This window comes from Oncorhynchus mykiss, chromosome 12 (genome assembly GCF_013265735.2).
Source record: "Oncorhynchus mykiss isolate Arlee chromosome 12, USDA_OmykA_1.1, whole genome shotgun sequence".
Lineage (NCBI taxonomy): Eukaryota > Metazoa > Chordata > Actinopteri > Salmoniformes > Salmonidae > Oncorhynchus > Oncorhynchus mykiss.
The window spans coordinates 101,679,069-101,693,829 of record NC_048576.1 but is presented as its reverse complement, the minus strand read 5'-3'; the positions used below and the strand labels follow the sequence as shown (position 1 = coordinate 101,693,829).

The following is a 14,761-nucleotide window of genomic DNA, read 5'->3' as shown; positions in this document are numbered from 1 at the left end:
CTGTTCCCAAGAAAGCTAAGGTAACTGAGCTAAACGACTACCGCCCCGTAGCACTCACTTCCGTCATCATGAAGTGCTTTGAGAGACTAGTCAAGGACCATATCACCTCCACCCTACCTGATACCCTAGACCCACTCCAATTTGCTTACCGCCCAAATAGGTCCACAGACGATGCAATCTCAACCACACTGCACACTGCCCTAACCCATCTGGACAAGAGGAATACCTATGTGAGAATGCTGTTCATCGACTACAGCTCGGCATTTAACACCATAGTGCCCTCCAAGCTCGTCATCAAGCTCGAGACCCTGGGTCTCGACCCCGCCCTGTGCAACTGGATACTGGACTTCCTGACGGGCCACCCCCAGGTGGTGAGGATAGGCAACAACATCTCCCACCCGCTGATCCTCAACACTGGGGCCCCACAAGGGTGCGTTCTGAGCCCTCTCCTGTACGCCCTGTTCACCCACGACTGCGTGGCCACGCACGCCTCCAACTCAATCATCAAGTTTGAGGACGACACAACAGTGGTAGGCTTGATTACCAACAACGACGAGACGGCCTACAGGGACGAGGTGAGGGCCCTCAGAGTGTGGTGTCAGGAAAATAACCTCACACTCAACTTCAACAAAACTAAGGAGATGATTGTGGACTTCAGGAAACAGCAGAGGGAACACCCCCCTATCCACATCGATGGAACAGTAGTGGAGAGGGTATTAAGTTTTAAGTTCCTCGGCGTACACATCACAGACAAACTGAATTGGTCCACCCACACAGACAGCATCGTGAAGAAGGCGCAGCAGCGCCTCTTCAACCTCAGAAGGCTGAAGAAATTTGGCATGTCACCAAAAACACTCACAAACTTCTACAGATGCACAATCGAGAGCATCCTAATAAAGCTACCTAATATAATGTTTACATACCCTACATTATTCATCTCATATGTATACGTATATACCGTACTCTGTATCATCTACTGCATCCTTATGTAATACATGTATCACTAGCCACTTTAACTATGCCACTTTGTTTACATACTCATCTCATATGTATATACTGCACTCAATACCATCTACTGTATCTTGCCTATGCTGCTCTGTACCATCACTCATTCATATATCTTTATGTACATATTATTTATCCCCTTACACTTGTGTCTATAAGGTAGTAGTTTTGGAATTGTTAGCTAGATTACTTGTTGGTTATTACTGCATTGTCGGAAATAGAAGCACCAGCATTTCGCTACACTTGCACTAACATCTGCTAACCATGTGTATGTGACAAATAAAATTTGATTTGATCTACTCACTTAGACAGAAAATTACTCCAGTCATCATCTGTAATGAACACAATGGGAGACAGAGAGCTGGTTTCAATTGCAGGGTGCAGCAGGTGTTTATTGTAAATGACCACAGGAGGAGGCAGGTAGCTGGGTCCAGGGGCAGGCAGAAGGTCATACACAGGAGGAGGCAGGTTAGCTGGGTCCAGGGGCAGGCTGAAGGTCATACACAGGAAGATGCAGGTAGCTGGGTCCAGGGGCAGGCAGAAGGTCATACACAGGAGGAGGCAGGTAGCTGGGTCCAGGGGCAGGCAGAAGGTCATACACAGGAGGAGGCAGGTAGCTGGGTCCAAGAGCAGGCAGAAGGTCATACACAAGAGGAGGCAGGTAGCTGGGTCCAGGGGCAGGCAGAAGGTCATACAAAGGAGGAGGCAGGTAGCTGGGTCCAGGGGCAGGCTGAAGGTCATACACAGGAGGAGGCAGGTAGCTGGGTCCAGGGGCAGGCAGAAGGTCATACACAGGAGGAGGCAGGTTAGCTGGGTCCAGGGGCAGGCTGAAGGTCATACACAGGAAGATGCAGGTAGCTGGGTCCAGGGGCAGGCAGAAGGTCATACACAGGAGGAGGCAGGTAGCTGGGTCCAGGGGCAGGCAGAAGGTCATACACAGGAGGAGGCAGGTAGCTGGGTCCAAGAGCAGGCAGAAGGTCATACACAAGAGGAGGCAGGTAGCTGGGTCCAGGGGCAGGCAGAAGGTCATACACAGGAGGAGGCAGGTAGCTGGGTTCAGGGGCAGGCAGAAGGTCATACACAGGAGGAGGCAGGTAGCTGGGTCCAGGGGCAGGCAGAAGGTCATACACAGGAGGAGGCAGGTAGCTGGGTCCAGGGGCAGGCAGAAGGTCATACACAGGAGGAGGCAGGTAGCTGGGTCCAGGGGCAGGCAGACGGTCATACACAGGAGGAGGCAGGTAGCTGGGTTCAGGGGCAGGCATAAGGTCATACACAGGAGGAGGCAGGTAGCTGGGTCCAGGGGCAGGCATAAGGTCATACACAGGAGGAGGCAGGTAGCTGGGTCCAGGGGCAGGCAGAAGGTCATACACAGGAGGAGGCAGGTAGCTGGGTTCAGGGACAGGCAGAAGGTCATACACAGGAGGAGGCAGGTAGCTGGGTCCAGGGGCAGGCAGAAGGTCATACACAGGAGGAGGCAGGTAGCTGGGTCCAGGGGTAGGCAGAAGGTCATACACAGGAGGAGGCAGGTAGCTGGGTCCAGGGGCAGGTAGCTGGGTCCAGGGGCAGGTAGCTGGGTTCAGGGGCAGGTAGCTGGGTTCAGGGGCAGGTAGCTGGGTCCAGGGGCAGGCAGAAGGTCATACACAGGAGGAGGCAGGTAGCTGGGTCCAGGGGCAGGCAGAAGGTCATACACAGGAGGAGGCAGGTAGCTGGGTCCAAGAGCAGGCAGAAGGTCATACACAAGAGGAGGCAGGTAGCTGGGTCCAGGGGCAGGCAGAAGGTCATACACAGGAGGAGGCAGGTAGCTGGGTTCAGGGGCAGGCAGAAGGTCATACACAGGAGGAGGCAGGTAGCTGGGTCCAGGGGCAGGCAGAAGGTCATACACAGGAGGAGGCAGGTAGCTGGGTCCAGGGGCAGGCAGAAGGTCATACACAGGAGGAGGCAGGTAGCTGGGTCCAGGGGCAGGCAGACGGTCATACACAGGAGGAGGCAGGTAGCTGGGTTCAGGGGCAGGCATAAGGTCATACACAGGAGGAGGCAGGTAGCTGGGTCCAGGGGCAGGCATAAGGTCATACACAGGAGGAGGCAGGTAGCTGGGTCCAGGGGCAGGCAGAAGGTCATACACAGGAGGAGGCAGGTAGCTGGGTTCAGGGACAGGCAGAAGGTCATACACAGGAGGAGGCAGGTAGCTGGGTCCAGGGGCAGGCAGAAGGTCATACACAGGAGGAGGCAGGTAGCTGGGTCCAGGGGTAGGCAGAAGGTCATACACAGGAGGAGGCAGGTAGCTGGGTCCAGGGGCAGGTAGCTGGGTCCAGGGGCAGGTAGCTGGGTTCAGGGGCAGGTAGCTGGGTTCAGGGGCAGGTAGCTGGGTCCAGGGGCAGGCAGAAGGTCATACACAGGAGGAGGCAGGTAGCTGGGTCCAGGGGCAGGTAGAAGGTCATACACAGGAGGAGGCAGGTAGCTGGGTCCAGGGGCAGGCAGAAGGTCATACACAGGAGGAGGCAGGTAGCTGGGTCCAGGGGCAGGCAGAAGGCCATACACAGGAGGAGGCAGGTAGCTGGGTCCAGGTGCAGGCAGAAGGTCATACACAGGAGGAGGCAGGTAGCTGGGTCCAGGGGCAGGCAGAAGGTCATACACAGGAGGAGGCAGGTAGCTGGGTCCAGGGGCAGGCAGAAGGTCATACACAGGAGGTCCAACAAGGCAACAGTGCGGGAAAAGGCGTCGTTAGTGAGGCAGGCAAAAAGTATCGTACACGGGAGGAGTAAATTACAGGAAACTCAACTCTCCAAGTAGCCATGTGTCACAAAACAAACAATACCTCACAGTGACGGGGTGCAAAGAACTGAACTAAATAGTGTGTGATAATGACATACAGGTGTGGTCAGAATTTAGGTGATTGGGATCTGGAGCTGCGTTCAGGGGATCTATGTGTTTGAGAGTGCAGAGATCTGGAAGCAGACTTTACACCATCCACCATTTTAGTATTTAAACACAACCAAAACATAACCCAAAACAAACTGCAAATGTAATCAACGAGTTTGAGTCACAAGCTTGATGTAGTCGCTGCGTTCAAGGAAATATCAGATCAAATACTACATTTTTGACTACTTTAATATACTATTAAATTGTTGGAGTATAGAGACACATTTTAAAAGTTAGCTTCATTGTCAAAACAGATATGGTGTGGACTGTATTCTCAATACAATATAAATCTGATACCTCACTGTCTAAATAGATATGGTGTGGACTGTATACTCAATACAATCTAAATCTGATACCTCACTGTCTAAATAGATATGGTGAGGACTGTATACTCAATACAATCTAAATCTGATACCTCACTGTCTAAATAGATATGGTGTGGACTGTATACTCAATACAATCTAAATCTGATACCTCACTGTCTGTCTTCTGACTGATACTGCTTTTTAAACTGGTCTGGTCAGTCTACTATAATATTTGTACTATACATTTTTCTCTCTACAAGCAATACTTTGATCATTCATAATAATTATACATTCATTAATTTATGAATAGATGTGGCAGATTTCAAGACACTGATGTGACTAAATATTTTGAAACAAAATACTGCCACTATTTTCACCACCAAAGAATATCAGTGTGTTTTTAATATGATTTGACTCTTTGCAGGCTGTCAGGCTGTCTAGTCACAGAGGAAGGCTGTGCTTCTCTGGTCTCATCTCTGAGGTCAAACCCCTCACACCTGAGAGAGCTGGATCTGAGTAACAATGACCTGAAGGATTCAGGAGTGGAGCTGCTCTCTGATGGACTGGGGAATCCCCACTGTAAACTGGAGACTCTGAGGTCAGTATTCCTGTAGTTGGTCAACAAGTGATAACTGTTCACCAGATCCACATGTGTTTACCAGAGACACATAGTCCACACTATATGTGTTTGGACAGTGAAGCTTACAGTTTTAAAGCATGTTTTGTTGTAGCCTCTGTTATTGGTAATGGTGAGAGGTTAGTATGTTTTGTTGTAGTCTCTGTTATTGGTAATGGTGAGAGATTAGCACGTTTTGTTGTAGCCTCTGTAACTCTCTCAATCATTATCATTAATGATCCATTCATGATCTTTCTCAATCAAGGCAGTCACAGGCTTGATGTAGTCATTGTGTTCAAATAATATGGGCCAAAATACTAAACTTTTGACTCCTTTAATACACTGTAAGTCAATTGGTCAGAATACTTATGACTTCTTCAAAAGGGGGGACTAGATACATGAAGTGATTTTATTTTTCTAAACGGTGAAACAGATATGTTTTAAAATACCCTCAAATTAAAGGTGACATTATATACTGTCACCTCATATGAAACATTTGATCTGAAATCCAAAATGTTGGAGTATAGAGACACATTTAAAATGTTAGCTTCACTGTCTAAATAGATATGGTGTGGACTGTATACTCAATACAATCTAAATCTGATACCTCACTGTCTAAATAGATATGGTGTGGACTGTATACTCAATACAATCTAAATCTGATACCTCACTGTCTAAATAGATATGGTGTGGACTGTATACTCAATACAATCTAAATCTGATACCTCACTGTCTAAATCAGGGGTGTCAAAGTCAAATGGACGGAGGGCCAAATAAAAAAATCAGCTACAAGACGAGGGCCGGACTGTTCGAATGTTCATTGAAAAAATTTTAAATGACGCATATAGTCTAGTGAACCTAATTGAACCTACTGAAAACCTAACAAATATATTACAATATGATCAGATAAATAAAGCAATATTTTCTTATGGCTCTGTCAGTAATCTTTAATTTTCAACAGACACAAAAGACAAATTTCCTTTATATAAATATCCCCATAACATGAACATTAAATGAAAGAAACCGGTATTCAAGGCACCATCAGTAGACTATATTTTCTATTTTAGCAAAAGTGGGCTAAATTTACTTCAAAGAAAAAACAATAATAGCAATTTTCTATCATCCACTCAACTGAAATATTTTTAAAATATAATTGGATTGAAATACAAAAAAATAAAGTGCAAAAATCTATTAATCAAAAACAACACTTTGTTTAAGGAGAAGTAACATGCAGTGAAAACAAATATTAAATTTTAACTTTTAAACTTGAACTGAGTAAAAACTCTAAATATGTGATTGCACAGTAATGTTCACTTGTTTGAGGTTGAGGGTGATACTTGGTGGTGTCCCATCTTTTCCACAAGTTCATCAATGTTCGGGGTAAGGCTCTGAGCTGAAGAAATCCTCAGAATTGAGTGGAGGTGTTCAGCAGTAAGTCGACTTCTGTGTGATGTTTTGTTCAGGTTCATCAAAGAAAACAGTTGTTCACACAGGTATGTGCTGCCAAACATAGACAACGTTTGAGCAGCCTGGATGCGCAGCTGGGGCATTGTGCCGGGGAGGAAACGGGCGAACTCCGCAGCACCCACTGCCGCATATTTTGCCCTCAGTGCATCATTGCATTGGAGGTCAATCAACTCCATTTGGAGGTTTGGTGGTGAGCTTTCCACGTCAACAGCAAATGGGTTACCGAGCAGTTCCAACCTGCTTTTTTGTGCTTCAAAGTCAGCAAATCGGCGTCGAAAGTCAGCGGCAAGCATACCTATTTTATCAGCCAACTGTGTGCTCGGGAACGCACTGGTAGAGAGCTTCTCTTTCATGGTCTGGCAGCTGGGAAAGTGGCTCAAATTTTCTTTCCGCATCTGCGTCTCCCACAGAGTCAGTTTGGTTTTAATGTGTGGTCCGCTCCTGTGTCCACACATCGCAGGTGCTCCGTCGGTTGTCAAACCCACGAGTTTTTCCCAAGGCAGCTCCATCTCATTTACACATCTTGACACCTCTTCATACAAATCATGCCCCGTAGTTGTGCCATGCATAGGACGTAAAGCCAAAAACTCCTCTGTCACGCTTAGGTTGGAGTCCACTCCGCGGATGAAAATTGACAACTGGGCAATGTCAGAAATGTCGGTGCTCTCATCCACAGCCAAGGAATATGCAATAAAATCTTTTCCCTTTTTCACAAGCTGCTCTTTTAGATTGATGGACAACTGGTCTACTCTCTCGGCAATGGTGTTTCTGCTCAGACTCACATTTAAAAAGAGTTGCCTTTTTTCTGGGCAAACTTCGTCACAAACTTTAATCATGCAGTTTTTGATGAAATCCCCCTCCGTAAATGGCCGGGCTGATTTAGCGATCTCTTCTGCCAAAATAAAACTGGCCTTGACAGCAGCCTGGCCTTGTGATTTGGCTTTTTTGAACAGAGCCTGTCGAGATTTGAGGCCTCGTTTTAATTCCTCTGCCTTTTGTAGCCTTTGTTCCATGTCCATATTCTTGTTTTTGTCCGCGTGTTTCGTTTCATAATGTCGTCTCAGATTATACTCTTTCAGTACCGCCACACTTTCTCCACACAGAAGACACACAGGTTTTCCAGCTACCTTCGTGAACATATACTCCGACTCCCACCTTGTTTGAAACCCCCGGTTCTCAGTATCCACCTTCCGTTTTGCCATTTTTGATGGGTATCTGAAAGTTAATTTTACTGTGATGCTGACGACTGCTGTGCCAATAAATATTGAAATGAAGCAGCCTACTGCTCGGTGCGTCACCTTTGCATTGTGGGAAATGTAGTATTGGTGCGTGTAAAAGATCTGCGGGCTGCCGGCTTGCTGCGGGCCGGTTCTAATAATAAATCAAGATCATCCCAGGGGCCGTAAAAAACCTTCTTGCGGGCCGGATGTGGCCCGCGGGCCTTGACTCTGACATATGTGGTCTAAATAGATATGGTGTGGACTGTATACTCAATACAATCTAAATCTGATACCTCACTGTCTAAATAGATATGGTGTGGACTGTATACTCAATACAATCTAAATCTGATACCTCACTGTCTAAATAGATATGGTGTGGACTGTATACTCAATACAATCTAAATCTGATACCTCACTGTCTAAATAGATATGGTGTGGACTGTATACTCAATACAATCTAAATCTGATTCCTCACTGTCTGTCTTCTGACTGATACTGCTTTTTAAACTGGTCTGGTCAGTCTACTATAATATTTGTACCGTACATTTGTTACGAGAATTATGTTATCAATGTTCATAAACTGAAGCTCAATTAAACTACTCAGTCTGCAACCCAGAATTTGTAAGATTCTAGTTGAATGAAACAGACAGAGTTCCAGCTTACAATAATCAGAATGTTTATTCACGAGAGCTCTAAAAATCATACATGCACATAGCCTTTCACATTTGGTCATATAAATGCCCCTCCTCCTCTCTAACACTGTCAATGCTGTTTACACGTTTTTTCCAACAGATACATTGCTAATCATATCCTGCACGCTACACAATCTACTGCTCAACGGTTTTTCCCCTCTCTGGGTGGGGAGACCTCCTTCCCTTCCTTCCCTGTTATCAGTTTCACAGTGGTCATAAGTTGTCTGCCACAGTTCCTTGTCTTTTCCACATTCAAGAATATCTTATGATTCAAACACATTTCCATATACAGTGACAGGGTGGAATACTGTCTAAACATTACTTTAAACGTATAAATAATTTAGTCATTATCTTACCATTACATTAAACATTCTACAACAACATTTTTCTCTCTTCAAGCAATACTTTGATCATTTATAAAAATTATATATTCATTTATGAATAGATATGGCAGGTTTCAGGACACTGATATATCTGAATATGTTTAAAAAATATACTGCCACTATTTCCACCACCAAAGAATATCAGTGTGATTTTAATATGATTTGACTCTTTGCAGGCTGTCAGGCTGTCTAGTCACAAAGGAAGGCTGTGCTTCTCTGGTCTCAGCTCTGAGGTCAAACCCCTCACACCTGAGGGAGCTGGATCTGAGTAACAATGACCTGAAGGATTCAGGAGTGAAGCTGCTCTCTGATGGACTGGGGAATCCCCACTGTAAACTGGAGACTCTGAGGTCAGTATTCCTGTAGTTGGTCAACAAGTGATAACTGTTCACCAGATCCACATGTGTTTACCAGACAAACATAGTCCACACCATATGTGTGTGGCCAGTGTTTGTGTCCAGTGACCCACACACACTGGACACACACACACACACACACTGGCCACACACAAACCCTTGACACACACAAACACTGAACACACAATCACTGGACAAACACACAGTGGAGAAACACACACATGTTTAGAAACATGTTACTCAAATATTCATACTATACATTTTCTCTCTACAAGTAATATTAGAATAATTTATAATGATGATACATTAATTTATGAATAGATATGGCAGGTTTCAGGACACTGATATATCTGAATATGTTGAAAAAATATACTGCCACTATTTTCACCACCAAAGAATAGCAGTGTGATTTTAAAATGATTTGACTCTTTGCAGGCTGTCAGGCTGTCTAGTCACAGAGGAAGGCTGTGCTTCTCTGGTCTCAGCTCTGAGGTCAACCCCCTCACACCTGAGAGAGCTGGATCTGAGCTACAATCACCCAGGAGACTCAGGAATCAGACTGCTCTCTGCTGGACTGGAGGATCCACACTGCAGACTGGAGAAACTCAAGTATGTAGAGGGTTTATGTCAATGTTCATATCAGACATGTTTGACTTATCAGGCTAGTTAAGACAAACATTCTGAACACCACTTGGACAAAGTTATATGCTGATTGTGTGTGTCGGTGTGTGTGTGTGTGTGTGTGTGTGTGTGTGTGTGTGCGTGCGTGCGTGCGTGCGTGCGTGCGTGCGTGTGTGTGTTTGTGTGTGTGTGTGTGTGTGTGAGTTCAGGTGTATCCCTCAATGACTGTCTGTTCTTCTGCTTACCACTACAGTGTGGAAAATGGTGGAGAGAACACAATGAAACCTGGGCTTAGAAAATGTGAGTGTTGACTGCTGTGAAGAATATGACTAAGAATAAGTCTTAATTCAAGTCAAGTCAAAGTCAAAGACCACCATCATTACTTACTTGGTCATATTTCAGCTGTAGTTCTACAGAAGCAGAAATCAGGGACACCAAAGTTTACAAACAGTTGGTTTTACAATGTGTGTGTGTGTGTGTGTGGAGCGTTCGTGTTACATTAGAAATGTGTAAGATGTGTTCATGATGCATACAGGTGTGTGTTTGTGTGTGTGTGTGTGTGTGTGTGTGTGTGTGTGTGTTTGTGTGTGTGTAATTAATTTGAATAAGTGTGTTTTATATTACCATACAGTATAACATATGATCATTCAACAAGTCTCAAGTTACCTTACCTTCTCCTTTTGATACCTAGAAACATCTACTTTAAATTAATTATTTGAAAGTGAGTTAAAATTCTAATGAGATTGATGATGATTTCTAATATTGTGTCTAATTTCATCCATCAGATGTCTGTGATCTCACACTGGACCCAAACACAGTAAACAGACTCCTCTCTCTGTCTGAGGAGAACAGACAGGTGACATGGAGGAGAGAGAAGCAGCCATATCCTGATCACCCAGAGAGACTTGAGGACTGGGGACAGGTGCTGTGTAGAGAGGGTCTGACTGGGCGCTGTTACTGGGAGGTAGAGTGGAGAGGGAGGGCTGATATAGGAGTGACATATAAAGGAATCAACAGGAGAGGAGGGGGTGATGACAGTTATCTTGGATGGAATGACAAGTCCTGGAGTCTGTTCTGCTCTGACAACAGTTACTCTGCCTGGCACAATAATCATAGGACTAACATAGTCGTCCCCTCCTCCAGCTCCCACAGAATAGGAGTGTATCTGGACTGGCCAGCCGGCACTCTGTCCTTCTATAGAGCCTCCTCTGACACACTGACCCACCTGTACACATTCACCTCCACATTCACTGAGCCCCTCTATCCAGGGTTTTGGGTTAGTGATGATGGCGACTCAGTTTTCCTGAAATAATAACCATGGTAACTGTTAAGGGAATTTGTATCAGTAATGACTAATTATGTATTCATTTCAATCAGGACTGACTAATCAGAATACTATTATGTTACTGTATATGTATACATTTTCTTTTTAACCCTAGTACTGAATGTAATGTGTGTAAATATAATCAAGAATTAGAACAATGACTCTGTTCCTTGGTAGAAATGAATGAACTATATAGCCAGACTGGCTAGAATGCATATCTACACAGGCAGGCCTTGGCTCTGATCGTAAATGATCTAAATTAGGATAGACGATGTGGGAAGGCTTGAGAAGTATACAGCCTTTGTACCAGTGTCAAGAAGAGACGGAACAGTTTAGAAAACGCTGACGTCATTTTCAGTTTATAATCTGTGGTAAACTGTATCATGTTCAGTACTCTCGAGAATAAACGCTGCTGGTTGATTTTAGAGACTGGTCTCTGTCCATTTTATGCAAATAAGATTCTTACAAATTCTTGTGAATTGACAGTGTTGAATTTAATTGGGAATTAAAACATAGAGGATAATAATTCCTGCAACAATTGGTCCTTCGAAACGGGATCTAAAATACCCGTCTCTGTCATCTGAAGGTCGTACGCCGAAAATCGTGCACGAGTGGGTCTGGTCCCGTTATTTAAGACCTGGCCTCTGAATTGAGGGAAAAACTAGGCCGATGTACACCCCAGACCGACAGGGACGGTGACTAGATCAAACGAACAGTGCTTTTCCCAGTCGGCAGCAGGTCAGTAGCCTTTATTCTTGAATTTGGGAGGAATTGTTTGGGATATTTTGGATTAAATGTTCTAAAGGAGTTTGGATTTAATCAATGATAGGTGCTTGAATATTCTGAACAAATACACTGGGTTTCTACTTTGGGTTTTAACCAAAATCGATAGGAAGGAAACAGGTCTGAAATTGACCTGTGGTAAGGTGCACTACCATAAATAAACTAGAGCTTAATAAATCCTGGTTTTGTAAGCCGGAAGGTCATTAAGGAGAGATATAGTACGTATTGTGTGATAGGACGGTCGTTCTGTACAAATAGGATAGCCATTAATTCAAAAGACAAACCTAAAAGTTTTAACCTGAGTAGTCTATCTGTATATGGGAAGTAGTCTGACTATGAAGAAGTAGCAGATAGATATATTAAAACAGGTGAGGATAAATTAGTCTTGGTGAGAAGGCAGGGTAATTCTAGGGGAACAGAAAAATTGAACCTGTACAATGCTGAAAGACATGAATGTCTAAAGAGGAGGAGAGGGAAACTTAGTCTAGAGTAGTGAGATATGAGAAATTAACGTTGAAAGTCCCAAGGATAATATTATACGGGTGAAATGTAATGTCTGATCAAAAGTCAAATCTATTGACGAAGTTTCCAGAAAGGAGAAATACATATAGAATCCCATACACATTGATTATCATTAAAACTTCTTGCGACTAGTAATCCCGTATCCGGGAGCGTAATCATCGCCTCAAACGAATTAGCATAACGCAGCGGACATAAATACCCCTAGAAACTTTTCCTATTCATGAAAATCGCAAATGAAATATATTCAAACACAAGCTTAGCCTTTTGTTAATCACACTGTCATCTCAGATTTTCAAAATATGCTTTACAGCCAACACTAGACAAGCATTTGTGTAAGTTTAGCATGGCATAATGCTATGCTAGGCTCTGCTGGCAGCAGGCAACATTTTCACGAAAATAAGAAAAGCAATCAAATTAAATAATTTACCTTTGAAGAACTTCAGATGCTTTCACTCAGGAGACTCCCAGTTAGATAGTTAGATAGCAAATGTTCCTTTTTTCCCAAAATATTATTTTTGTAGGCGAAATAGCTCCCGTTTCTTCATCATGCTTGGCTGAAAAATCAACGGGAAAAAACTACAACTATAACGCCAAACTTTTTTCAAAATTCGCTCCATAATATCGACAGAAACACGGAAAACGTTGTTTAGGATCCATCCTCAAGGTGTTTTTAACATATATTTTCGATAATATATCCGTCGAGGCAATTGGTTTCACATAAGAAGCGATTGGAAAAAATGGCTACCTCAGTATTTTACACAAGATTTTCTGCAGGAGACACCATGTGACCACTTGCTATATATGGTCCCTTACGGCCATTCTTCAATGGAAATGCGTAAAAAGACGTCACAATGCTGTAGACACCTTGGGGAATACGTGGAAAACGTAAGCTCATTCGTAGCTCATTCACAGCCATATAAGGAGTCATTGGCATGAGGCGGTTTCAAAAAATGCGGCATTTCCTGGTTGGATTTTTATCTGGGTTTCTCCTGTAACATCAGTTCTGTTGCACTCACACAGACATCATTCAAACAGTTTTAGAAACTTCAGAGTGTTTTATATCCAATAGAAATAATGATATGCAGACAATATCTTTGCAGTTTTGGAAATGTCAGAGTGTTTTCTATCCAAAGCTGTCAATTATATGCATAGTCGAGCATCTTTTCGTGACAAAATATATTGTTTAAAACGGGAATGTTTTTCATCCAAAAATGTTAATAGCGCCCCCTAATGCTTAACTGGTTAAAACCTTTTGTGACTAGGGGGCAGTATTTTCATTTTTGGAAAAAAAAACATTCCCGTAGTAAACGGGACAAGATGCTAGAATATGCATATAATTGACAGCTTGGGATAGAAAACACTCTAAAGTTTCCAAAACTGTAAAAATATTGTCTGTGAGTATAACAGAACTGATGTTGCAGGCGAAAGCCTGAGAAAAATCCAATCCGGAAGTGCCTCATGTTTTGAAAGCGCTGCGTTCCAATGCGTCCCCATTGAGCAGTGAATGGGCTATCAACCAGTTTACTCTTTCTCCGTATTCCCGAAGGTGTCTACAGCATTGTGACGTAGTTTTACGCATTTATGTTGAAGAATACCCGTAGGCGGCTACATTGCGCAAGCGGTCACCTGATGGCTCCCAGGGTGACTCTCACGTAAAATACAGAGGTAGACATTACTCCAATCGGTCCTACTGAAAAACGAATTGTCCCGACGGATATATTATCGAATAGATATTTGAAAAAAACCTTGAGGATTGATTATAAACAACGTTTGACATGTTTCCGTCGATATTATGGAGCTAATCGTGACTGCAATTTCCGGGGAATTTCTCAGCCAAACATGAAGAACAAACGGAGCTATACAAAAATAATATTTTTTTGTAAAAAATTAACATTTGCTATCTAACTGGGAGTCTCGTGAGTGAAAACATCCGAAGCTCATCAAAGGTAAACAATTTCATTTGATTGCTTTTCTGATTTTCGTGACCAAGGTACCTGCTGCTAGCTGGACAAAATGCTATGCTAGGCTATCGATAAACTTACACAAATGCTTGTCTAGCTGTGGGACAGGGTGATTAACAAAATGCTAAGCTGTGTCTCAATTAATTTCATTTGTGATTTTCATGAACAGGAATATTTTCTAGGAATATTTATGTCCGTTGCGTTATGCTAATTAGTGTCAGTCGATGATTACGCTCCCGCATGCGGGATGGGGAGTCACTAGTTAACTTAACAGACGGACTCTAACTGAGCAGTGTAGTCTACAGGTTATACACTGAGTGGACTAGATATTACTCTAACTGAGCATTGTAGTCTATAGGTTATACACTGAGTGGACTAGATATTACTCTAACTGAGCAGTATAGTCTATAGGTTATACACTGAGTGGACTAGATATTACTCTAACTGAGCAGTATAGTCTATAGGTTATACACTGAGTGGACTAGATATTACTCTAACTGAGCAGTGTAGTCTACAGGTTATACACTGAGTGGACTAGATATTACTCTAACTGAGCATTGTAGTCTATAGGTTATACACTGAGTGGA

General features: G+C 43.5%; 2 protein-coding genes across 3 annotated transcripts in view; one reads left to right on the top strand and one right to left on the bottom strand.

Annotated features, from left to right (window-relative positions):
- Positions 1–14,761, bottom strand: part of LOC110539186 (NLR family CARD domain-containing protein 3-like) — an 808,883-nt gene that overhangs the window by 785,462 nt on the left and 8,660 nt on the right. The gene's annotated exons all lie outside the window — the stretch shown is intronic.
- LOC118937854 (stonustoxin subunit beta-like) lies at positions 9,518–11,332 on the top strand. Of its 2 annotated transcripts, none has more exons than XR_005035271.1 (2): positions 9,518–9,935; positions 10,370–10,412. XR_005035271.1 is itself a non-coding variant. In XM_036939631.1 (2 exons), the coding sequence occupies exons 1-2, from the start codon at positions 9,806–9,808 to the stop codon at positions 10,894–10,896; spliced, it is 606 nt and encodes a 201-aa protein (XP_036795526.1). In that variant the 5' UTR covers positions 9,518–9,805; the 3' UTR covers positions 10,897–11,332. The 2 variants fall into 2 exon arrangements, 1 of the variants encoding a protein (XP_036795526.1); XM_036939631.1 differs by having other exon boundaries at positions 9,518–9,884; positions 10,370–11,332.